Genomic DNA, 25,825 nt, shown 5'->3' with positions numbered 1-25,825 from the left:
GCCCTGCGCCCTCCTGGGCGTCCAGGCGTCCCCCTCACTGTGTATCACCGACTCTCCGGATTGCAGAGTCCCTTAAAGCAGAATGACTGTTTTCTGAACTGGCTCTTGGACGGAACCTTGGAAATTGGAAAGTCCAGATGATGGGTATTCTGGGCCAACCATCCTTCTTTCTTAACTGGTCTCTGGTACACGCGCGTGCGCGCACACACACACGCGCACATACACACCAGGTGAGTAAGTGCCCTGTGTCCAGACACCTTCAGGTATAGAAATTAACACCCATCTTGTGTGATGGTTCCCTGCCTGGGCAGCCCTGAGTAGGGGAAAGTTCTGCCTGTCAGTTTAGTGTTCAGAACCTTCCCAGAACACGTACCCCTGGCCTGGGTTCCACCCGGCCATCTCTACCAACCGGTCTGGCCTCTCTGTCACAGAAAGCTTTTCTTAAATATTTGAAACAGCCAGATAGGCTATCTGCCCACAGTCCCTCTTATCAGAATTAAATATGCCACCTGCCAGCTTCCTGGTGTTTTCACTGAAGTCCTTCCTGCCCAGGCCTGACCCTGCGCCCTGCCTTCCTTCTAGCCTGAGCAGTGCTTGGGCTGAAGAGGAAGGAGGGGCTGAGCCTCCTCTTGTGGGCCTTGGAGAGTGCACACTGACACCTGATGGTCTGAACTGCATCTTGCCCTTAGATATGGAGTCCACCACCTACCCTCTCAATGTGACCCTGAAAGAAGAGCAAGAGGAAGAAGAGATCCAGAGCCGGGAACTGGAGGATGTCCCCACAGACATGCAGAGAGTGAGAATCTGCTCAGAGGGTGCATGGGTGAGTAAGATGGTGACATGCAGGGTGAGGAACAGGCCTAGGAGCCAGGTTCCTCAAGCAGACGTGGGAAGTAAAGGTAGCCTAGCCCTGAGTGTTTGCTTTCCTGAGGAAACAGCCCTGCAGCTCTAAAAGGCAGTGCCGAGGGAGGAGGCCACGAGGCCTGTCATTAGGTGGCGAGTCTCAGGAGTCCAGACCTTGGCTTCCTCTCCCCCTTTCTCTGCACCGAGCTTGTGGCCAGGCACCTTGTGGGCAGTAAATGGACATTTGCTGACTTACTGCTGGCTGAAGGGACCCATTCTGAGCAAGACTTGGTTGTTGAGCTCCACAGGAAGGCTAGACATATAGTAGTTCACCCGGGAGAGCTGCTCCTCTGCTGGGCCTGGAGTGGTAAGCAGTCAGGAAGAGGGAAGTTCAGCATAGGCAAACAGAAAAGCGAGATAATGCAAACAGCAGAGTTCCAGCTAGTTATTCACAGTATTTACTGGACTTCTTAGAATTTGGGCATGAATTGTAAACATTTTAAATAAGCAACACAATGATATTTTTCTGCTTAGCTTTCCGATGTGTATAAACATTATCAATATCAATAACACATAAGATCCCAGTGTCCGACAAGAGGCCGTTCACAGAGCCATGCCACTTTCAATTGTCCAGTCCACTCCCACAGACACACGAGGGAACGAAAGTATAGAAAAGCTGTCTTGCTTTTGCCTTCAGGATGTACATGTCCACTGGTATTTGTTCTTTAAAAATAGGGCCCCTTGGGTTGTGGCTCAATGGTAGAGCACTTGCCTAGTACAGGCGCAGCCCTGGGTTTGATCCTCAGCACCACATAAAAATAAATAAATAATTAAAGATATTATGTCCAACTACAACTAACAAATAAATAAAAATAAATAAAATAAAATAACAGGGCTCCTGAACTATACCCCTAACACGAGCACCTCTTACTGAATGTATGTTGTGCCTAACTAAAGACAAACAGTGAACACCGGGGTCTGGTCAGCTGGTCTGGCTGTGGGGGCCATGCTCCTTGGCCTCATCACTGTTCTTGGCCCACCTCCCCAGTTCTGATCCAGGCAGGAGTCAGCTGCCTTTGGCCAGGAAGGAGACCTCAAGGCAGTGGAAGCCCTGGGTTTTAAGGCTAAACTGGCCAGCCCAGAACATCTAACCATGAGTGGAGGACCGTGGGAAACGGGTTCAGTCAAAGCAGGCATCTGAATGTGTTGGGGCAATGAGGAAAGAGCCAGGTGAGGTCCCTGCTTGGGCAGAGAAAGAAGGAACCGCCAGAGGAGACGGGAGAGGGAGCTGACAGCTTGATGGTGCTGGGGATTTGGCATCTGTGGCCCCCAGGCAGTCTACCACCCATCCGTGGTTACTGCACAGAGCTGGGTGTTAAGGCAAGACCCTTACACCCATGGAGTTTCTAATCTCATGAGCAAGACAGGGAAGTGAACCTAAAGTAGTAGACAGCCTACAGAGTGCGTGGTAGGGGTGAGCTCAGGATACTATAGCAGCCAGGCGCAGGAAGGCCTCATTCAGACTGGAGGATGCTTCTAGAGAAGGCCTGGTCTTGAGCAGTAGGCTCAAGTTTTGCCCCCTCCCCACCCTAAGCCACTTAGCAGTAGTGGAGACACTTCTGGTTGTCTTGACTCAAGATAGGGGGGATATCCTACCAGCACCCAGGCCCAGGATCTATCTGCACATCCCGGTGCACAGGACAGCCTCCTGCACAATGAAGAATTACTGCCCAAAGTGTCAGTCATGTTAGGTAGAGAAGCACCGCTCCAGAGCATTAAGTCAGGGAAGGAAAGAATTGAATCTGTGCTTCAAATATACATCTTGGCTATAGAGGATTACGTTACAGTGATCAGTAAAGGCCATTCAAACATAAGAACTATGCTCTGTTATAAAATTCCAGAAAATTAGAATAGAAATAAATTTCAAGGAGAAAAAAATGTATGTTGAAATCAGCCTTTGTCATGGGTGGAGTCGGCCAAGGGAAGGCAGGAGTTTGTACACAGGCAAAGGCCTCAGAGAGAAGCTCTATGCAGTCAGGAGCTGCTCCGAACCAGGCAGGGAGAGGAAGGAGACCTGGGGGAGTGTGAGCTCTCCCTCCTCAGTAGCTCTGAGGAATGAGTCTAAGGCATCTCTTCAAGGGAAGCTGGCTCTCCAGCTACAGTGCTCAGACTGACGGAGCTGATCCAGCTCTGGACACACCACTGCCTCCTCACCGTGTAAGTGGGGTCCGCGTCCGTACGTGGGAGTGCCCCGCACCAGGCCTGGCACAGCAGGCCTGCCATGCAAACGGCACAGGCTCACTCAGGTCTCCCCGCTCTGCCAGGTGGCTGCTGGGTGGTTGCCAGGCTGTGAGTGTGTAAACACTTCCCAGCAGCCAAGGCAGTGGAAGCCCTTGGAGATAACTGCTGGAATGCCACTTTCCAGGAGGAGCAAGACAGTGAACACAGGCCAGAGGCAGAGTTGGAGGGCAGGGCGCAAGCAGGGAGTGGGCCCTGCCTGCCAGTCCCCGGGAGAGCTGCCTGGCCTCGGGTGTGCTGCAGGCTGCCCTGTTTATCTTCTGCTGTGTTCACCAGGTAGAAGGCCTCTGGAGTGAAAGGGCTGCCGTGGGGGATTTCTGAGCCTCTGCACTGTGCCTGTGCTGCACAGCCTGGGCTTGTCCCAAGGTCCTCCGAGGCCCCATCATCAGACCCACACCAGCCTCTAGCCTTCCCCAACCAGTATCTGAGGCCTAGAATGTGTTACCCTCCATGGTGACCTGCATAGCCAGGCTGTGTCCTGGTTTATCAGCAAAAGGAAAGGGATTATAAATAGGTATGGCCTAGATCTGAAGCCTCCCAGGGAGAGAATAGACCAAAGGGAGAGATGTTTAAAAGCCTGGGAAGTGGGAGGGAGTAGGGTGGAAAATTCCTGGGATGTCTGGCTTTCCAGACTGAGTAAGAAGTCTCAAGAAAACCCAGAGACCAATCCATTTTTACCTCCTACTATTTCACACTTAAGAGATTTTTGTCCATTCTTACTCCTAAGAGTTGGCTCAGTTTTGTGACAGATAAAACTTAATGATTCTTTGAAACTGTTCCAAGCACAGCAAGAGAAGGGAAATCCAGAGATTATTTGCCTGGATCGTTCATTCAGAAACACGTTTTAAGTGACTGCTAGCTTCAGGAAGCGTCCTCAGCTTAGAGAAGCAAAGTGGGTACGCACAGGCTCTGCCGGCAGAGAACGCCGTTTTAGTGGAGAGAGAGATGAGGGAAGCCAAACAGGGCTGAGGGCCTCCTCCGTAGTGCTGAGCCCAGGGTATCATGGGGACATGAGCAGGCTGCCTGGGGAACAGGATGGATAGGACCGAGGCTAGGAAGCTGGCTGGGTGTTCCTCAGGCCAAGATGGTCAAGGAGATCTCAAGGCCCAGGTTGGAGTGGGCAGAGGTGTGGAGGCGGCAGGGATCACAGGCAGCTGAGCATATCTGGAGCAGAGAGGTTGAGGCTAGTCACCAGGGAGTCAGCTTTGGGCTCCCTAGACAGAGCCACAGTGAAGTCACACAGTGCTGGGTCCTGATCTCAGCCTGGCCGTTTATTAGCTGTGTGACTTTATCCTGGAAACGGGACTCTGAGCCTCTTTCCTCCTTCATTAACTGGAGCATCTGTGCTCCTTTTCAGGGTTGTTGGGAGAAATCAGTGAAGCAGCCACAGGGCTTATAAGTGTTTGGTATGTGGAAGGTGCTGGGGAGAAAGGGAGGCCAGGGTGTCTGAGTGATTGATGGCCTGACACCTGACAAAGCTGGTTTTCCAGGCTGAGGGAAAGCAGTGTCCCCAGGCCCAGGGACAGCTCTGGGGAATAGCTTTGGTGGCAGGAATACAGCAACCAGCTTGAAACGAGCTGTTTGGTAATTTCCCACCACTGAATATGGTGAGCTTTGGAGTAGGGTTTTTAATGACTGAGAGAAAAAAACGTAGTAAAAAGAAAAGTAAACCAATTAAAAAAACAAGGAGGGGGTTGGTGGCTTGGCTGCCCATAGCCCCTGAGCACCCCTCCTGCAGGGGACCGGAGCATCGTCCCCTCTGCACAAGACATTGCCACCTGATCCAGGTGTCCAGCTGAAGTCTGCTCTGGCAGCTCATTACAGAAACAAAGTGCTAATTGCCTTTCCCTCCTCCTCCACCTCCTCCTCCAGCTCTCTGGGCTGCAGAAGCCAGCAGGGCTCCTCCTCTCACTGGCTCCTCTCTTGCTTTGGGTTCCAAATCAAACACTAGGGTTAGTGCCTTGAAAATGGAGTATCCTGGAAAACCCCAGAGATCCTGTGGGAAGAGGGGATGCTATTTAAATATGCAAACCCAGCTCCTCCTGCTGGTCTGAGGGTCTTTGGGAGGTAGGAAGGTGCAGGTTGGATGAGAGTGCTGATGGGCACGCTCTGGTGTGGTTGGCCTCCACCTATGGAGTGTGTGGGCTGTGGGCAGCTCTCACAGTGCATGAGGATAGGACGTCCAGTGTCCCCCAACCTGCTGATGGCTGGAGGTAGTTTTCTTTTCAAGGTGCTGCTTCCTTTGTTTGTGAACTAAAGAGGTGGTGGCCACTGGGGTGGGCATGGGAGGGCCTGTGCTCTTGCCCCCAGTAGCTGAGTAGCTGCATGAACACAGACAAGGGGGGCCTGACCTGGCCTGTGAGGCAGGGCTGGGGACCCTGTGGGACCAGAAAGTCCATGTCTGCATGCGCCCACATCACTGAGAAAGGCCTGTTTATGTTCCAGGTACCAGCCCTGTTTGATGAGGTGGCCATATATTTTTCCGATGAGGAGTGGGAAGTTTTGACGGAGCAACAAAAGGCCCTGTACCGGGAAGTCATGAGGATGAATTATGAAACCGTCCTGTCCCTGGGTAACGCTTTGTTTTCCTTTGTGGCCTAGAGGCTCTGCACCCAGAGAACTGTGTCCATGTCTCTCTTCTCTGGTGTACCCAGCGTCCTGAGCTTGGATTCTGCCCCCTCCTTGCCAGTGGCCATTTAACCCCCTGGTTTTGATTCAGACATGATATGAATATTATGTCCATCCCACTCGGCAGTCCTGTTGAGTCCTTGTTCAACCCAGGCGGGCATTCACATGTTTTAAAAAGGCGGCTTAGCTTTGGAAACATCACCGTGGGTCTGGGCCTGTGCTTGGTTCTCCAGAAAGGAAGCAAGGCCTTCGTGGGTATCCTGTCAGCCTCAGAAATTTTGGGACTTGCCCCACTCTGACTCTGGCACATCCTCCTATCAGAGTTTGGCCTTTGGAGCCCTCCCCAGTGTGCTCGCTCACGGTGGTGGTGCACGTCGCCTGCTCTTCAGCTGCACTTCCCTGGTGGCTGCTGACCAGCTCTCACCTGGAGAGGTCCACCATCCCCTGGACAGACCTCTTTTCTGTCACACTTTTTACATACATGACCAAGCTCTTTTCCCCATCTTTCACAAAGTAGTGGAGGCACAGGGGGTTAAGTCAGAATACTTATTTGGGGACTGCTCTGGGGCAGTGACACACAGCTGTTGTCTGTTTTGTTTTCTACAAACAGAATTCCCATTCCCTAAGCCAGACATGATCACTCGGTTGGAAGGGGAAGAGGAGTCCCACAACTCTGATGAGTGGCAGCTCCAAAGAGGAACCTCCACAGGTACAAGTAGACCAGTTCCACCATCGTCTGAAGGGAGCCCCATGGAGCTGGGTTTCCAGCCCCCGCGGATGTTCCGTGGTGGATTTAGGAGCGAGACACAAAGGTTATGGGCTTTGGCGTTGAAAGGTCTTCCTCCTTCCAGTGCTTTGGCTTTAGGCAGCTTCTTTCATCTCTTTGCGCCTCAGTTTCCCCATTTGTCTCTTGTGGGTCTAAATAAGACTTGGTGTGCAGCCTCGTATGTGGGAGCAGCTGGATGGGGCTTGAGTGCCGTTTGGTCCAGGGCACATCGTGGAAGCCCAGCCACCCCTCAGCACACCTGATGCCTCTGCAGACTAGGAACTGGGGAGCAAGCTTCCAGAGCCTTTGTCTGGCACTGCCGTCTCCCACTGGTGGGAAAAGCAGTGACAGCTCCCGTGCTCATCTGAGCACGTATCTGAGAAGCACCTGATCCCTTGTGGAGAGAAAGGGGTCACAGTGGGATGAACATAACATACCTTCCAGACACCAAAGTGGTCTTGCTTTTCTCTAGGTAAGAATTTAAAGTGTTGTCATTCATCAATTCTAAGACATGTTTTCCCCTGTAACACTACCAACTCTAAAATGCTCCTTAAAATTGATGGCATGTGATAGTTACAATTAGTGGCATTTTATTTTTCTTTTAATGGCTTGTAGTCATGCATCCTGCAGTATGGCATTTGGGTTTTGGTGAAATACAGTAATTTCCTCAGATCATACTCAGTTTCTGCCACCTTCCAGATACAGACACACAGTGAGTGGAACACGGTGTTAACATTGGTGTGCAAGAACTAGTTTTCTGCCTTATAAACTTAACTAATGTGGTTTTTGTTGTAGTTTTCTTGATTCAAAGGAGATGATTCAGTGCAGGGTGCACCTAAATCTCTGTAATATCATGTGGTAGTATGGGTTACCTTTATCTTCTCATCTACATAGACTTTTTTTTTCCTTTTGGTATTGGGGATTGAACCCAGGTGCACTATACCACTGAGCTACATCCCAGGTCCTTTGTATTTATTTTGAGGTGGCCTCAAACCTGCCTTCCTCCTGCCTCATTCTCCAGAATCACTGGCCCTACAGGTGTGTTCCACCACACCTGGCCATAAACATTTTTACCTACATGTGGCCCCCAAATTATGTAGTCCAAGCTTGGAGGTCAGTTCCTCCACAGCTCTCTTCTCCTTGCAGAGGGTGTGCAGTTCCTGGAGAGGTTGGTGGACCCCGGGTGGGACTTAGGCACTGTGACCTACTGAGTCAGTCACTGTCTTGGTGAACCTCGGGTGGAGCATTTTGACCCGGAAGCTCTGGGAAACGCTGTCTCACTCACTGGCATTGTTCTGTCTCCCAGAAAACGAGGAGTCCGACGTGAAGCCTCCATACTGGGCAGGCCCCGCGAACCCCCACGCACAGTTTCCTCAGCCCCAGCACCTGGACGGCCTAGGCCTGGCCGAGCTGCCCGAGTGGAGCGAGGGGTACCCCTTCTACATGGCCATGGGCTTCCCGGGGTGTGACCTGTCTGCCGAGGACCTGGCGGGGAGGTTCCAGTTTAGCCGGGGCATGCGTCGCAGCTACGACGCGGGCTTCAAGCTGATGGTGGTGGAGTACGCCGAGGGCACCAACAACTGCCAGGCGGCCAAGCAGTTCGGGGTGCTGGAGAAGAACGTGCGGGACTGGCGCAAGGTCAAGCCGCAGCTCCAGAACGCGCACGCCATGCGGCGCGCCTTCCGCGGCCCCAAGAACGGGAGGTTCGCCCTCGTGGACCAGCGCGTGGCCGAGTATGTGCGGTACATGCAGGCCAAGGGGGACCCCATCACCAGGGAGGCCATGCAGCTGAAGGCGCTGGAGATCGCCCAGGAGATGAATATCCCCGAGAAGGGCTTCAAGGCGAGCCTGGGCTGGTGCCGGAGGATGATGAGAAGGTACGACTTGTCCCTGCGGCACAAGGTGCCCGTGCCCCAGCATCTGCCCGAGGACCTGACCGAGAAACTGGTCACCTACCAGCGCAGTGTGCTGGCCCTGCGCAGGGCGCACGACTACCACGTGGCGCAGATGGGCAACGCGGACGAGACGCCCATCTGCTTGGAGGTGCCGTCCAGGGTGACCGTCGACAACCAGGGTGAGAAGCCCGTCCTGGTGAAGACGCCGGGCAGGGAGAAGCTCAAGATCACGGCCATGCTGGGCGTCCTGGCCGATGGGCGGAAGCTGCCGCCCTACATCATCCTGAGGGGCACGTACATCCCGCCGGGGAAGTTCCCCAGCGGCATGGAGATCCGCTGCCACCGCTATGGGTGGATGACGGAGGACCTGATGCAGGACTGGTTGGAGGTGGTGTGGCGGCGGCGGACCGGGGCCCTGCCCAAGCAGCGGGGCATGCTGATCCTGAACGGCTTCCGCGGCCACGCCACCGACTCAGTGAAGAGCTCCATGGAGAGCATGAACACCGACATGGTGATCATCCCCGGGGGCCTGACCTCGCAGCTGCAGGTGCTGGACGTGGTGGTCTACAAGCCGCTGAACGACAGCGTGCGCGCCCAGTACTCCAACTGGCTTCTGGCTGGGAACCTGGCCCTGAGCCCCACCGGCAATGCCAAGAAGCCGCCCCTGGGCCTCTTCCTGGAGTGGGTCATGGTCGCCTGGAATAGCATCTCCAGCGAATCCATTGTCCAGGGGTTCAAGAAGTGCCACATCTCCAGCAACCTGGAGGAGGAAGACAATGTCTTGTGGGAAGTGGAGAGCGAGCTACAGGGAGGAGGTGAACCCCCTGTGGAGAGCATGGCGGAGAGCAACTGAGGGGCCAGCTCCTTGGTGGCTGGTCGGAGTAAGTGCTCAGGGCTCTGCCATCCCAGGCTGCCAGCCAACCTACCTCTCTCTGATATTGGTTTCGAGTTCTCAGAGCCCACGGGGCAGTGTGTGGGTGCAGACCAGCAGCATTCTCTCCTTCCCAGGCAAGGGCTGTCTGACGCCCTTCATGGGTACTGTCCCCTGGGGCACGGACCAGGAGCACTTACATACTAGTGAAATGAACAAAGGGTGAGCTGCCCGACACGGAATCTGACAGCCGTAACTCTGTAAGAAACTATTTGGGCCTAAAAGGGTCTGATAATGTGCAGCTCACAAAACATTTTGTCTGAAAAAGACAACTTTTTTCTTTCCCTTATAATTCACACAGAATGTTTAGGGCCAGTGTGTGCCTGATGTACTTGAAGGACCAGGACACAGGGCAGGAGGCCTGCCTTCAGTACCGCATCTGCTGGGCCTCAGGTCTCCGTCCTGGGCTGGTCTACACCTAACACCTGCCAGGGAGTAAACACACTTCACATCTTCCGTCTCATCCTGGCCTTTGGGGTGGGTGGGCTGTTATGTCAGCAGATGTCTGCAGGATGGTGCTGTAAAACTGAAATCTTTGCACCAGAAACAAAATAAAGCAGGGTGCCACCTAACACTACAGATGGAGGGCCTGGGATAGGGCTGAGTGCAGAGCAGCAGCTGAGAGGAAGAGGGAAGGAGCCTCCCTCACCCACACTCCCCTGGAGGGAGCAGCAGGCCGGCCGCAGGCAGCCAGGAAGTGCCCAGGGCAGGCCACTCCAACCTCCTTGCTTCACAAGAGGTGAGGTCATCCCTTAGAAGACTGAACCACCTTGATGTGGTTCTGTATGTGAAAGTACAGTTCCATCGGTGTGGAAGAGTGGCTCAGGCCTCCTTGCTCACCCCCACATCATCAGTTAGTCATGCCCCTAACTCCACTGTCATTCTGGACCCCTGCAGTTACCACAGAGCAAGACCTTACTGTATGCTCAGGATCACAGAAATGGCCTGTTGCTTCCTCATGTCCCCCACTTTGATAAGCCCCTGATCCAGCCTCCCTTTTCTGGAGCCAGTGTTCTCACCTTTTGCTTTTCCCTCTCTTTGTCAGATAACATCGGGGGGCATTTTCAGTTTTCCGAGTGTTTCCCCCCCCAGGGCCTCGATCAGGAACTGCCAGGAAGGGAAGAAAGCTGACTACCCTGCAGCTGTGAGCACGGGCACCTCCGCACACCTCAGCCTGGGCTTTCTTGCCACAGACGCAGCTGTCTGGCTGCTCAGGCGGCAGGGGAGGAGACGGACATGAAACTAATGGAATTGCTATTTTTGTTAAGATATCCAGAAATCCAAAGGTTAATTCACATTTAGTTCTGTGTTTTCCAGCAAATGGCACTGACGGCAACAGAGGGGGGGAAATGACTCCCGAACGCAGTGGATGCACAGGGAGCAGTAGGAAGAGGTGACAGGGCTCTCAACAGCCCAGTTCAGGACAGCGGACAGTGTCCATCCTGGGACACGCCCTGCCTGCCCCTTGAAGTGTCCGCAGCCAAGGAGAAGACCCTTAATTTCATCAGCAACAAGATTAAGAAAGAACCCTTCTGCCCATTTCTTGGAGATTATCTGCCTCTCCATCAAAAGGAGCCTGTAAGTAGGCGAGGGCAAGGTGCTCCTGGGGAGCAGGACCCCACACCATGGAGACCCAGCATGTGGGCACAGCTCTGGCGCTGTGAAGAAGCTTTCTGCAGAGAAGACCTCGAGTCAGTGTGTGTCTTGCCTTGAGAATGCTTCCAGAAGCACAGCCCATGCCCACAGGGTCACAGGTTTTGTAGAAGGCCATCACAAGCCCCTTAGGGAAAATGAGATACTGATGCTAACAGCAAAATGAAGACACCCTGGCCTGGTGCCAGAAGGTGGCTTTTCTGAAGACAAACTAGGTTAGTATGGAAGACATGGTTAAAGTAAACTTGCTGTTCTATCTTCCCAGTCTGGATGGCAGCTAGACTTGTGGGGTCTTGTCTGGTGGGCCTGCCTCTTCACTGTCCTGCTTAATGGTGAAGGCAGCACTTGGTGCATGAGCTTCTGCCCTCGGGCCACCTGCAGACCCCCGTGAGGGGTCTGCTGTCCACAAGGTACAAGGCCCGCAGACTCATCTGGTACTTTTTAATGTTCTTGTAACAAGGGCTGTGGGAGGGCACAGGCCTCTACCACAGCTGTTTGGAGACTTGGGATCATCCATCCTGCAAGGTCAGCTGGAAGGTCGTTGGGTTTTTACACAGTGGTCACTTACATTCCCACCAAGTCGAGTGTTTCGAAGACATTCCTTCAAACCCATCTGAGCTACAGAACCTCAGAAGAAGCCATCACTAGGAGCCGTCATTCCTGGGTCGGGCCTGCTCACTGGCTGCTGCCGTCACTCCTACAGACGCAGCTCGCAGCCGTCTTACAAGCTTTTCTTGGCATCTTGAAACGCCTATTTCTACTCAGGTACTCCTCTTCCTTTAGCGATTCACCTTTCTGATCTTTTTAAACCAGTCTCCCCATAGGAGGAAAACTCCACTTCTAATATCCAAATAACTTTCACTATCTGAATTGTTCCCCCATTTGCTTTATATTCTGTATTCTTGCACATCCAAAAACGACACCCAGAACCTGTTACTTTTCATTCCAGAAGCTTCCATTCCTTCCTTAATTTTTTCTCCAGTGGCCCAGTTCCTGGCCCTTCTCCATGTTCTATTTCTCTTGCTTTGGAGGCTTAAAAGATGCTATAGGACCTAATTTTAGGTTCCTATGTGGGAGCCAGTTACCTTGCCGAGATAACAGAAATGGTTCGACTCATCTTGACCCGTACCTCACGTCTCCTCGCCAGCAGAGATGATGCCTTACAGGCTGCGCAGCACTGGAGCGTTCCTGGAGGGACGGCACTGCCGCCACGGTCTCCTGGGCTTCCGTCCACGGTCTGTGCCTAACAGCCCCAGTACAGCCGTTCTGCAGAATGACTATAGCACACTTGGACATAGTGTACTCCCTGGTAGATAGATAGGAAGTGACCCCAACAATAAACTTTGATAATAAAGTCACTAGGCCATGGTGCTTTTATTTACCTGCTGACAGTGTCAAAAGTTACTTACATTTTAAGCTTTTTGTCTATATTCCCCATCTAGTTCTGTACCAACATACTATCCTCTGAATCCAAGTGTTCATGGGATACAGTAATACTGGTGTCCTTGAAGGCAAAGGAAGAAAATATTTGTGGTCTTAAACTGGCTTTTAAAGGTGGGGGAGGTCTACCATAAATAGCTCTTTTTCTCGTTTTGGATGCTCAGGAATGGAATGTTACCAAACCACATAAGGAAAGTCCTTAAGGGATATGAATTTACCATCAGTGGAAATTCAGTGCCACAAGCTGATGGGTAGAAAACTTTGTATCTTATTCTCATAAAAGTCTTCTAAGACAAAAGCATCATGGGCCCGTAGTTCCCTTTATCCTGTGCTTAGTAAAATGAGTCCTGCCGTGTTAATGCTCCTTCTCTGTGAACTCAAGTCAGTACCTTCTGCTCTCCAAGAATCATCTAGACAATGTTTTTCCTTTTTAAACCTTCAACTAAATGGACTGTTCTGCTGGCCACACTGGCCAAGCCTGACCCCTAAGGCTGCTTTATTACCCTTCCTCCCAGGGCCATTTTGAGTCAGACATAGTAAGACAGGTGGCCAGTGGAAAGCAAGCACTGAGGAGACCCTTGGGAAATCCGGGAAGGTCGGCGACCAGTCAGTGCAAGGGAGTGTTTGGCACACACCACACCAGCCCTGTCACCCTGGAGAAGGCAGGCCTCACCGAGTGTGCACACCTACAGCAAAGACTCATCCATAGTCCTACAGAAGTCACTGGGATCCTCCTGAGCTACCTGGTCTCTGGCTGCTTTTCCCCCACTGAACTGTTTTCTGGGTAACTCCTGAGGGTAACTGCAGAAGACGCCCTGGGACCCTCCAGCTGGAGGTGGCAGGGTGGAGCCCATCTTTGGCACAAAGGTTCCCTTTTGAGGGGCTCTCCTGAAACCCCATTTACTCTGTCTGCCTGCCTTGCCTCATTGCCACCTCCCAGTTTGGGAGTCCTCTTGAGAACTGTCACGGAGGCAGACTTTCTTATATCAGCGCAGAAATGAACATGAAGCACAGGGAGCTAGTCCAGTGGCATCCTGGGTTTGCTGCGCACAGGCTCCAAGGGGCCCTGTCACTATGGCAGAAAGAGAGCGGCTCCTGGCTGCCTCCATGTGGGAGCACAGGGGACGCCGGCATGCTCCTGGGCAGCGGAGGCCCGGGGTACTGCAGTCCCAAACAAAACCTCCCTACTCGCTTCAGTATCAGCTCAAATTCTTCCAGATTCTAAAAAGTCAAGAGTCCTGCCTTACCGAATACTCCAAATGGCTTATGCAAAAGCTGAAACTAAGCTGTTTTTTCTCTTTGGTGTTAAAAACATCAGAAAAGAGAGAAATGGTAAAGCTTAACGGGAGCCTGCCCTTCAGTCTTTCTCAGCTAGTACACTCTGAAAAGTCTCTGCCAAGATCTCACAAAGCAGGGCTTTACTATTTCTGTATGATATTTTTCCTTATGTACTTACTTTAATAAACAAAAAAAAAAAAAAAGGTTTTCTGCCAAAACATTTGTCACGCTTAAAGTACAAAATCAAATACAGAGCTTCAGACGTATGAACTATATACACATACCCATACATCCATTCCTCAGTCCTACACAAACCCACCTACAGTCTAATTTGTCCATCAACACTATTGAGTAAAAAGCATATGTATCTCTAGAAAACAAAACTGGTTTTCAGTAACACTGTCAAAGTAGATTATTTTCAATTTAGCACTTAAAAGGGTAGAAATAGATATTTCCTACAAATAGAATTACCAACCATAAATCCAATTTGTAAGATTTCTTAAAACATGTTCTATAGGAATAATTAGTAGACGTGCCTTCAGTCACCACTGGTCATATTAACACTATACAAATTAGCTATAGCAAGACATCTTTTAAGGATGATTAACAGAAGCACCTGCCAATCATCCCTGGGCACTTCAACACTAAACAAACTGGAGCCGCAGGAAGACGTCTTCTAAAGCAGACTGCGTTCCAGGAGGGTGGGTTGGCTGGGCTTAATTTTGTCCAACAGCACAGCATCTGCAAGTCACGTTTTCTGTGGAGCTGAAATGGTGGATGGCTTGGAGGCTACCTCAAGGTGTTAAAAATTAAACCCGTCACTAAAGGAGGTGTCCGAGTTTCAACACTGGATAGGTTATACCAACAAAAAGCAAGAGTGTAAAAGTTTTATCTGGCCAGACACAGAACACAAGAATGTCCTGTCAGTCGAGGGGACAGGCTGCAACGGCGCCTTCACTCTAGGATGGTCCATCTTACACAGGGCCTCAGACAGGCGTCCCCTTCCAGGCACAGGACTTCATCACGCCTGCTCCCATAACTGGGAACACGCAGACAGGGTAGCCTGTATTTACACGAATGGCCTTGCAGCAGCAACAGAAAACACACTCACTGTCCATTTCCATAGGAAAGGTTATATGTACACTCTACACTTCAGCCTCGAAATGCAGACCCCAAACACGCCCTCTTCAGCAAGCAAAGACCCGTGAGGACCCCACACCCTCCAATCCCACTTAGCAGAGCAGAAGCCCCTCCTTGGCCGCCAGGCGCTGGCGGTGGACTTGGTCTTGCTGCAGCTCCTCATGATTCGGGTGCCAGAGCCTCATGATGATCCTCTCGATGTTGAGGGCATACACAGTGTGTGTAGGGATGACTTCCCGGTGTACCTGGGGTTCAAACATCAGCAATCTCCAGTTATTCTTCAGCAGGCTTACTTTTCCAACATAGAGAATGGGTTTACGTCAACACAACACAGACAAGACACAACCCAGAACTTGAACGAGAGCCTAATGCATCCGAAGTCAGACAAGAAGGAACGAGGCACCGCCGAGTTCTGAATAAGCGGCAAGCACGCCGATTCCTTTTTTTGGAGAGGTCAAGGATGAGGGAGGTAAATCAGGAAAGACACCTGGGCTTAGGATTTTAAAAATGAGACTAGTATTAATGGCTTTAATAATAAACAAAAAGCCAAAAACAGAACCAGGAAGTAGAAACAAGCCAGCGCACGACTCCGCAGACTTGAAAAGCCGCCAGCCTGTCCGACCCGAGTTGCCGAGAGTTACCTGCAGAGCCTCAAGGAGGTCGTACATGTTCACTGGAGGCAAAGGAGCAGGCAGCGCTTCCCCAGAGCAGGCCAGCAGGAGTGCGGCCTGCTGCTCAGCAGCGTCCGGGGGCAGGTGGGCAGCCGGGTTCTGACCCGCACAGGGAGTGGACACAGCCGGAGGGCTGAAAGACATGGCAGAAACACTCCCAGCATCTCCCACAGACAACCCGCAGATGGACAGAGGGGCTGGCCAGGCCACGGCTCCCTACAACTGCCTTCAACTCCACAGAAACCCATTAGTGCCCACGTCAGGCTGGACACAAGCACACTCGGCTCCCCTGGCCCGTTGCTCCTCAGCACTCAAGTATTGAGTTAGATAGGGGGCTGAGCCAGATTGTCTCCTGCCCTGAGGAGCTTCCAGTTGAAAAAGAAAGAGACCACAAGCCACTGGAAGCTGGCGTGGAGAAGAAAGCCAGCACTGCAGGCAAGGAGCAGCAGCCGCAGGAAGGGGACGCTGGCCAGCACGGGGCTGCTCGTTTCCAAAACTGCCCAGACGGCGCGCGGAGAAGCCGGGTGGGATGTGTACGTCAGAGTAGCTGGAGAAAGAGCTCGGTTCCTCGGAACGCCAGGACAGCGGGCAGCATCCAGGCAAGAGCAGCCCTCACGCCCTGGCCAGCACCCCCACCACGAGGAGCCACTTTTTGTTTTCGTCAAGAGAAGCATGACTTCAGTGAAAATCCCAAACATGTGGCAGAATGAGATCAGACGAGAACGGCACTTGTGGCCCAGGGCCACTGCCCCCAGGCGGGTGCTGCCCAAGGGAGCCACACTCTACCGCACAGCAGAGAGAGGGTCACAACGGACCCCAGGCAGCAGCCCGACCCTGGAACTGATAAAAATGACAGTAATTCGCTAGATGGCCCGAGAGGCTAAGACTGAAGAGAACAGAACCGTAGAGTGGGCGGAACTCCTGCCACACTACAGGAACCCAGTGACCAATGACCTGACGAGAGGTCTGCCACCAACAAGCCGGGGCAGAGGGAGAATCACGAGAAAGCACTTACCCTTCGATTAGGCTATTGTAGGCCACCACGCTGTTCTTCAGGTATGGCTGTGGGGTCACATTGCTCCCGAAAGCATACTTAAAGTGGCCATCTCGCAGCCGGTGCGCTTTCCTTCTGGACACAACTGACGTCAGTATGTCTTTGAGGTGGCTCTGAAAAGCAGAGGGAGAACACCACCACCTCAGAGCAGACCACGGCTTCCACTGACCATCCGCAGAGGTGTGGGACTGGCTGGCACAAGCCAGAGCCGCGGGAGTGGTCAGCCAAGAGCCAGCAGCCGCTCTAAAGAGAAGCGGCACGGGGAGGAGGGCACGCGCATTTTCATCCGGCTCCCTTTAAAAATGGTCTTGTCCTACAATGAATTTTTAAAGTTTTCATGTCTCTGAATTGGCTCATTTCTCTCAAAAATGATTTTCAATAAATAATTTATTTTTAAAGAAAGGCAAGCTACCTGGAGACTTGGTTTAACATGGGAGGAAAAGTTTCAAGATCTGATATTTACTGGTTATACAATCCTTACATGAAAAGAGCCTGTGTTCTCAAAAGCCACACAAACAAACACAGGATCTCTCAGAGAAGTAGACACAAACAATGTCTATTTAATTTCTTTTTGCCTTTCTAAAACTATGTATTTAATTTCTTCTGTGAGAGCCAAGTGTATAAGGAAAGGTTGCAGAATGTCTATGAAAATAGATGTGGAACTATGCCAGCCTATGGTCACTAACAGGTGAGCCGGGACCTGGGAGGGTGTTTCACTTACACCAAGAGGACCATCTTCTATCAAGTCATAACTGCGATTTAACACGGGGTTCACAGAGAACCCATGACTGTCTATAACTTCATGAGACAGTTATGGTTATCTTTGATGTATAGAGGAGGAAAATGGGGCCCCAGGAATTGAAAGGAATTACCCAGTGCTCCCTGAGCATCTCCAGGTCACAGTACAACGTGTAATTGTCAAACAGCTAGATAAGTAAATGGACGCATGGGCTAGCATGCGAGCCACCTCTGCTACTCCGACGCCACGCCCAGCACTCTACACACGCAGAGGCGGACCCCAGGACCCTCAGCCTCACTCCGTCCTTGACACCACTCCCTCACTGCTGCACATCAGATCAGAAGTGTTAGGCCCTACCCGACCTTCCCAAGAGCCCGTCCATCAATGGCGGAGTTCTCTGGACTGTGACGTGTGACAGAGACGGCTCTCTGACACCAAGGTGGCGCCCGGCTCTTCTGCGATAGCATCACTTGCCACACCACAGGAGCGCCTCACGCTCAACCCGCAGCCCCTCTGCCGGCAGCACACCAACCTCCACCGCATAGACCACGGCTGAGACGGCGTCCTCAGCCACGTTGTCCAGCCCGTGCTCGTAGGCCGTCACAATCATCCTCCCCTCGAGCTGGCCGCGCGTGGGAAGCATCATCGTGTGGGAGCAGAGTTTCAAGTCGTCATCATCCTGGGGATCCTTTGCCACGAACTGCTGTGCTCCGGAGAGGGGGTTCTGGGGCTGGAATCTATGCTGAGAGTGACAGAACGTTGCAGGGCCACTCGTCACCACAGCAAGCAGACAGACAAGAGGGAGTCATGTCTTAGACTCGAGACCCTTCAAATGAATGCCACCAAAACGTGACAGTGGCAAAGAAAACAGTAACTCACAAATAATCACACACTCATGCCCATCACACTGGACAATGGAGACGTGAGCTCAGGGACACTGGCCACACAGAGTTCCTTCTGTTCAGCAAGGACCATGGTGGCCACATGCTCTATGGTCCTGTGCTAAAGATCACAACTCAGGAGCAGAACAGGACACAAAGTCATGTTCAAAGAGCAGAGAACTTTAACTGGCAGTTCTGAAGGCACTGTCAGCACCGCCATTTGGCCTTCCACCTCGCTGGCCAATGACAGATCCGTAACCAGCACCCTGAAGACGCCATAGACAGTGCCACCTATCGACTGTTACTTTCTGCTTACAATTCTCAACACAGAGCCTCGGCCCTCGCCACACTATCTGAGTCGATGTTCTCAATCTCCCTTCGTTCATACCACTCAGCCTTCCTCAGGACTGTCCACCATCACTGGGAGACAGGCTCCTGGAAGCTCTGGCTAACGCCCAGATCCTGCACTGAAGGCAGTGTTCCTGCTCCAAGCCTCTATTATAAAAATAACCACTGTCAATTTTCCTTTTCTAAGTATAAAACTGCACTCCCCGTTGAATGGGCCTATGTAAACCCCGTGTGCCTCTGCAGGGCCTGATACAAGGGGGAAGAAATAAATGTTTGGTGATATTAGTCAACAAAACGATTACTTCCCAGGCCAACCTCAAAGGGGGATATTATCAAAAACTTCTTCCCCTAGAGATAAACTTTTTGAAAAATACAGGTTTTTCCAAATATTCTCAAACAGTTACAAATTTTATAAGCAAAGAGGCTGAGACCAGGCAGGCACTGCAGATGCATGCAGAGGCCTCCAGGCTGCTAAGCCCCACCCGGGATGCCCTCAACCTGAGAAACCAGCGGGCCCGCTCAACCCGGGAAACCCTTGGGTATGAGTGAGAACACATGCACACCGGAGAAGTAACAGAAAGAACTGTCAACAGACCACAGTCTTGAGACCCTTTCCTCCCTAAATCTCATCCTGTCTTCAGCACTCCCACCGGTTCTTTAATGTTCATTTCAAATGAGGCCAGGCCCCACACTGCCACTCGAGTCATGACCAGTCGTCACTGTGAGGGAAGACGTACGTCAAACTTCTGGCGAACAGAAGAGAGCTTTTTCTTGCCCTTGGGCTTTCCAGGCTTGGCCGCAGACCCCCCCGTCCAGGGCAAAGATCCAGCACCCTCTGTGAGACAGAAAACAGCAATCGTAAGTGAAAGCGACGACGATGCCTATGCCGAGTCTGTTTTCATTTGGAATTTTAAAGCATGGAAGCTCACGTCATGAAAATAAGGAATGAATGAATGAATCAAATTTGGATCTTCTACTTTTCTGAACAAAATTATAGACACTTCAAATCACATTTTTTTCTAGCCGTAACCAAAAATATTTTAGGAAGACAAATGTGATTTTTCTGCTTTAGTTAGTGTTTACTGGGCTTTCGTCCCTTGGCCATTACTGTAAAGGCAGGACAGACCTCCAGCCCCGTGAGCTGAGCATGAGCACACATCTCCTCTCCTGCAGGGGCAGCAAGAGCGAGCAGCCAGCAGGGAGGAGGCAGTGGCTGAGGGCACAGCACCGTGCCAGGCAAGGGGAGGACAGGGTCAGTGGACACAGGAGGCAAGGACACCAACTAACCAAGGCCTGCACCCAGGACAGCCCAGAACAAATGTTTAGCTACTCATTCAAAAACTGACCATCTCAAGACCATGGAGGTAACATCCCAAAACAAGTGTGGGGGCCCCACTCACTCCCAGGCCCAGGGCACGGCAGGGTGGGTGGTAGGAGGAAGGAGGGACAGAGGGCTCTTCTCCAGTCACACCGAACAAAACTTCCAGGACTGGCTACCGTAGCTGCTGCAGATGTTCAGCCCCAGCACAAAGCTCTCTGTACACTGGTTTGGGGAACTTCCACCAGCTTTCTCCAAAGTAGTCTCCTGACAATCACACTCTATATTCTTATAATGAAGAGGACAACAAATCACCAGATGCTGGACCCTGCTTGGTAATACACTATATCAGTCCATTTTTCATCACTATAATAAAATCTCTAAGGCAAACTGCTTTACAAAGAAAAAGGTTTATTTGACCCACAGTTCTGGAGACCCCAGGGCATGGTTCCAGTGTCAGCTCAGCTCTTAAGAGAAGCTCATGGCCAAGGGCAGGAGCACATGCAAGAGGGAGGTCACGTGGCACCACAGAAAGCCAGAGCACCACAGCACTCAAGAACTCAGGAGTCCTGTTAGCTCCCTTCTGCCCTTCTGAGGCCACTCCCTCAACCACTGAGGACCTCTGGCCAGGCCCCATGTCCTAAGGGTGCCACCTTAGGCACACCTCCACTGAGCACCACTAACAGTGAGCCCTTGGGGGACAACTACATCCAAGCCACTGGACACCATAAGTCGACCAAGCTACCCAAGCAAACAACAGAGGTCCTACAGAGCTGGCACCGGCAGAGGCTGAGACCCGCGTCCAAAGAGGAGAACGCCGTAAAAAATGCTGAATCAAAGAAGGAACTGGAGGGGCTGGGGTTGTGGCTCAGCAGTAGAGCACTCACTCGCCTGGCAGTGCAAGGCCCTGGGTTCCATCCTCAACACACATAAAAATAAGTAAATAAAGGTACTGGGTTCATCTACAGGAATTTAAAAAAAAAAAAAAAAGGAACTTGACAGAAAGGCAGCAGGTAAGGGTTGGGGACACCCCAAGCAACAGGGCGAAGGGAGAAGAGGCATGCCGTCAGAGACTGTGGACGGCCCCGGGCAAACCCCCGTGAGGGGGCAAGCAGGAGGCCAGCGGGCTGGGCAGGCGAGGGGGGCGGCCCCCAGCACCTTCTATGCCACTGAAGCCTACAAGTGAACAGAGCTCAATGCAAACACAAGCAGTAGGAGCTCCTCAGAGTGCACCCCAAAAAAATGCCTCCAGAATTAAAAAAAAAAAAAAAAAAAAAAAAAAAAACACCCATGATCCAGTAAATGCTCTTTTTTGGAAAAAAGGAGTTTTTATAACTTTTGGGGGAAAACGTATCCAGGTTCCTCGTTAAAAGAGGACTCTTGGGAAGTCAGGCCCTCCTGTCCATCGCCCTTGGCACACCCAGGTCTAATATGATGAGGTCAGCTTCTCCTGGTGAGAGAAGGTGGACTGGCCAGGGCAAGTGCTGGACAGGTGGAGAAGGCGCAGGCTGGACCTGCAACCTGCGGACAAGCTCAGGCTGAGGACGAAGCACACGCAGCGTGGCCCTGGCTGGGGCTTCTCCAGCGTAGATCCTGGTTTTGATCAGCACCTCCCTTTGGCAGGTGGGACAGCACCTCAGCCAAGTCTTGGGTTTCTGTTCTGTTTTCTCTTCTCTGAAGCTGTTCCTCATCTGTAAGAGCAGCCTCACTACCCTGCGTCGTGCTGTGACACTGACCAGGACAGGCGCACGGTCCTCAGGCTGCAGCCACCAACACATGGCGGCTCAGTCACTGCTCCTGCCTGCCTCAGAAAAGCAGAAGCCCGGCCACAGCCGCTGGGCAGGCGCACAGCACTGCACCATCCTCACTGAGACGTCTCTACTGCTGGCGAGCATCCCTTCGTCTTAAAGGAATCAATACTGAGCGTGCAAGCGAAATATACTCTTCAGTCCAAAGAGGAAGCTTCTTATTTTAAAATAACCAGTTACACACATTCAAAAATGTCAAGTTCTTAACTAATTAGGTTTAGTTAATTGAAGCCGGCTCCTACACTGACACCACTGATGTTTGTTCGGCACCGTCTTCCTGTTGTCCCCTGGCTCTCCTGTGAACTCACAGGGCACACCTAGACGTGGATGTGGAAGTTGAGAACCTGCAAGTCCTTGCTCATGTGATGGAGGCTGGCAGCACACCAGCTTGACCCCATGGGCTCTACCAACCAGGGCTCTCCCCTCTCAGCAGGCCCCCGACCTGTGGTGGCGGCACTTCACAACAGACCCGCCTAGAAAGTGCCACCAGTCCTCACAGTGCTGGCTTTTCAGCTCAAACCAAATGATAAGCAACAAAGTAGATGAACGATCTCATCCACTCTGGATGTAAAACATCTGGCTAAAGCCCTCTTCTGCCCCTGAGGGTGATGAATCAGACACGCAGGTGGCACAGGGGCTGTGAGGGGGGGACAAGGACCCTTCGAAACTTCTGTGCAGCACTTGGGAAGGGCAGGCATCAGCTGGAGACAGCCTGGGGACTCTTTACCCTCCAAGGAACACAACCTGAAGGGGGACAACACAAATACCAGCCCTTCTTGGTAAGACACAGGCTTCTGAGACAGCATGCCACCAAGATGCTGAAAGATAAACCAACCTCATTGACACAGTCAGGAGGTGCCTTCTAGGACAACCTCAGTCACGAGGGGAGCTTTGCCTCATTAAATAAGATAGCCCAAAGAGGTACATTCAACAGTCGGCCATTTCAGCTCCACTCTCAGGGGTCAGTGTCCTGAACACAACCCTGCAGGCTGACTCTCACCAGCCCCCACCCGCGGCTCTTGAAGAGAGGAGCCAACAGGCACCCCAGCCCCACCCTCCAGGAGCGGCAAGCACCCCAGCCTGCAGGTGGAGCCCAGCTCCCTAGTGCCCACAGTCACCCCACCCCATGATTTCACATGTTATTACCTGTTCCCCACCCGACCTCCCAGCCTCTCCAGCCTGCTCATTTCCTTGTGCAATCTGAACCGCGGCTGACCGCTGAGGGCAAGACCAGCGGTTACCAATGAGTGCAGGAAAAAAGTTTCTAGATAAGAATTTGCACCTATGTGAGAAAAATTTCCCCAGAGCAGCTCAAAGAACATTTCATTTGCAAACTCGGACGTGGCTTAGAGCTGGTGGAAACCCAGGGCTCCTGGGCACATGCTGGAGCACTGCCCTCCTTACCTGGTGTGGAAACCAAAATCTGACAGCGCGTGAGGATGGCCAGGAGGAAATCGTTGTGAGAATGCACTGCAAGGGAAGGCCAGCAGGTCAAACCCCAGCGCCCACGCACAGGGCTCCACGCACAGCCTGCTCTGGGGTCCGAGATCCCCCACCACCCTGCACTTCAAGCACCACATTTTAAGATGGTTTCACATGCTATTAAGACCAAAATTTTCTTTTTCAAAAAGTGAAAAGTCCTTAATTTATTGTAAACCTGGGAAGACATCCAAACAGCAAAATAACCCCGTATTATCACTGTACCATTGTCCTGTGTGAGCAGCCGGTGGGCCTCCAGGTCAAACTCCTCCTTGCTGATCTTCTGCTTGAACCACAGCTTCAAGTTAGCCCAGTATCTGCAGAGGAGAATTGGCAGTAAGAACCCATGCTGCCCTCCCAGGTCCACCTCGCTTATGCCAACTCCCGGGGGAGAAACTCCACACTCCCTGGCACTGCTGGCTTGATTGTCCCCTCAAAATTCACACATGGAAGCCCCAACCCCACACCCCACTTGGAGACAGGGCCTGTAGAGCAGCAGGGATTTAAGGGGGACCACTGGTGGGGCCCAAATCCAACGTGATAGGCCTCCAGACAGGGACAGCGGATGGATGCCCTCCCCTGGGCCTGCAGCCTCCATACTGTGAGGAGTCAAGTTTCTGTTGTTTAGCCCCCTGGAAATCAGAGAGCACCAAGCAGGAAATGGTCTCCTCCACAGGGACGGCCAGGGTCTCAGAAATGACTCCACTCACAGGACCTCCGCCCAGAGCCCACATCCACCCACGGTTCACGGAAATCCACAGGTGCTGGGCGGGAGCGGGTGGCTGTTCGCACCTACTGGGGGCAGTGCCCTGCCTTTTCATTTGCCTGGCTTGAGAACCGGGTTTCTCAACTTCACCCCGAGAAGTTCCTAGAGGTAAGGAAGCCAGACCCAACCCCAGGAGGAGACGACTCCGCCTTTTGCTCCTCAGCACCAGGAGGGATTCCAGTCTCCCACGCCACACTTGTTTGGGGGCTTCTTATTCATGGAACAGGATTTAAAAAATGGCTCAGTAAATGCCTTACCACTTTCAACTCAAGCTCACCTACCTTCTAGAGCTCATCTGAGTTCAGGAAAAGAGAGGCTTCCCAAGTGAGGCTCAGCGCCCTGGAGGTCAATGCGCAGGCAGGACCCACCCCAGGCCTTGCCCGGTCCTGCGCATTCTTTTTAGCAGGAAACCCAGGAACTTTACAGTCTTAAAGTGACACATAACCTATGACACTGCCACTTTCGAGCCTATTTCAACAGCAGAACACATTCAGCTCTACCTGACACCTTTCACTGATAACCCCGCTCAGCAGGTCACTAGCAACTTCACAAGGGTGGACACATTCATGTTTTTCTTGAAGGACAGGAACAATAAAGAAGTGAGTACAAAAAAGCTCTGCAGAAAACCAGAGGTCCTGTCTCACGCGGTTCTAACAGGAGACGGACGGACGGGAGAGCCTCACGGTGCGAAAGCCCTGGCTGCCTTCAACAAGACGGCCATGCAGCCCTTTAGGAGCGCGCCAGCTTTCCAGGACCAAGACGCGGCTCTCCCAGGCAGCGGTGCCAACACCAGGCTGTCTTCTCCAGCCCCACAGCCAGCGCCACTCAGAACCCAAGAGCTGCTCCCCAGGCCTACCCTGTGCTGACTCGGGGAGCAACAGGGATGGCAGCTCCATCACACTCAGAAGGGAGCCAGTCACCATCAAGGCAAGGGTGAGGTGGCAGTGCTCACAGATACGGGCAGGCCAAGGGCCCCCAAAACTCGACATCTATGGGAACATGAACTCCACCATTACTAGGCAAGCTGAGTCTGCTAGTGAAGTCCACCTCCCTCTGGAAACGGCCAGTCGGACTCCACCAGGTGCGGAGGACACGCAGACCCCTGGGTAAACAGCGCGGCTCCTCTCGGGGTTGTGCACCTTGTTTTACCCACACCCAGGATCACATTCCAACGGCAGCTGCACACAGCAAAGCCAACGACCCTGGAGGGAACCTGAGCTGGACTAGAGCAAGGCAGACTGCGCCACCAGAGGCCCCACGGCCACCCGCACTGGGCCACCCGCATTGGCGCTGAGGCAGGGAGAGCACAAGCTGAAGCATGTCCCTGAGACCTTCTCCAAAATAAGGTTCTCATAAGGCGGCTGGGGATGTGGCTCAGGGGCAGCGCACCCAGAGTCCGACCCTTGCAACTGTGGGGTGGGGGCTTGAAACACAAATGCAAAACAGTGCAAAGGCAGGATCACCAGATCCCGCTTCAGCACCCACGCCTGATGGCACCGCACCCACACCTTGGCCCTCAGCACAGAACAGGGGCGCCAACTTCCAAACGCTGCTGGGCTCCTGGGGGGACAATGGAGGGCACCTGCATCCACTCAGGGCTGAAGTCCCTCACACCGTCCCGCCGGGTCCTTCCGAGTCTGGGTCCTTCTGAGTTGGTGCCGCGTAAAATCAACACTTTCAAATATCTGTAAGCATTCTAGACAAAACAGTGAAGTCGGCACTGTGCCGAAAAACCGTCCCCCTTATCAGTCTTAGCAAACCAAAAGCCACGCAGCTGGCGAGGCTGAAGGCGGGATCCCTACTAAAATCATTAAAGTCTGTTCATTAAATGAGCAAAGACTAGATGGACCACAAACACGAACATTAAGACATTAAGGAGAACACTGTAT

General features: G+C 52.4%; 2 protein-coding genes across 5 annotated transcripts; one reads left to right on the top strand and one right to left on the bottom strand.

The window, feature by feature from the left end:
• Window positions 1-14: 14 nt before the first annotated feature.
• On the top strand, window positions 15-12,372 carry Pogk (pogo transposable element derived with KRAB domain). 4 transcript variants are annotated; one of them, XM_015491894.2, is made up of 6 exons: window positions 15-230; window positions 690-823; window positions 5,587-5,713; window positions 6,380-6,478; window positions 7,842-9,311; window positions 10,664-12,372. In XM_015491894.2, the coding sequence occupies exons 2-5, from the start codon at window positions 692-694 to the stop codon at window positions 9,281-9,283; spliced, it is 1,800 nt and encodes a 599-aa protein (XP_015347380.2). In that variant the 5' UTR covers window positions 15-230; window positions 690-691; the 3' UTR covers window positions 9,284-9,311; window positions 10,664-12,372. The 4 variants fall into 4 exon arrangements, with proteins under 4 accessions (XP_015347380.2, XP_048666052.1, XP_048666051.1 ...); XM_048810095.1 differs by having other exon boundaries at window positions 10,407-12,372; XM_015491893.2 differs by having other exon boundaries at window positions 17-230; window positions 10,679-12,372.
• On the bottom strand, window positions 12,370-25,481 carry Tada1 (transcriptional adaptor 1). Its single transcript, XM_048810096.1, has 8 exons — window positions 24,218-25,481; window positions 23,396-23,487; window positions 23,096-23,161; window positions 19,303-19,400; window positions 17,869-18,078; window positions 16,559-16,710; window positions 15,514-15,676; window positions 12,370-15,117 (listed from the first exon to the last, which is right to left on the bottom strand). Exons 1-8 carry the CDS (start codon window positions 24,229-24,231, stop codon window positions 14,965-14,967), a joined length of 948 nt encoding a protein of 315 aa, XP_048666053.1. The 5' UTR covers window positions 24,232-25,481; the 3' UTR covers window positions 12,370-14,964.
• Between the last annotated feature and the right edge of the window lie 344 nt (window positions 25,482-25,825).

The sequence above is a fragment of the Marmota marmota genome, unplaced genomic scaffold (genome assembly GCF_001458135.2).
Source record: "Marmota marmota marmota unplaced genomic scaffold, marMar, whole genome shotgun sequence".
NCBI classification, from domain to species: Eukaryota; Metazoa; Chordata; class Mammalia; order Rodentia; family Sciuridae; genus Marmota; species Marmota marmota.
This window is presented reverse-complemented; position numbering and strand designations above follow the sequence as displayed.

Excerpts from the sequence above, each read along its gene's own strand:
- Pogk (XM_015491894.2), top strand. The coding sequence starts at position 692 with ATGGAGTCCACCACCTACCCTCTCAATGTGACCCTGAAAGAAGAGCAA. Across the intron at positions 824-5,586 it reads TCTGCTCAGAGGGTGCATGG|GTACCAGCCCTGTTTGATGA; the intron begins GTGAGTAAGATG and ends TTTATGTTCCAG. Across the intron at positions 5,714-6,379 it reads TGAAACCGTCCTGTCCCTGG|AATTCCCATTCCCTAAGCCA; the intron begins GTAACGCTTTGT and ends TTCTACAAACAG.
- Tada1 (XM_048810096.1), bottom strand. Across the intron at positions 15,677-16,558 it reads TACAATAGCCTAATCGAAGG|CCCTCCGGCTGTGTCCACTC; the intron begins GTAAGTGCTTTC and ends CATGTCTTTCAG. Across the intron at positions 15,118-15,513 it reads ACCTCCTTGAGGCTCTGCAG|GTACACCGGGAAGTCATCCC; the intron begins GTAACTCTCGGC and ends TTTGAACCCCAG.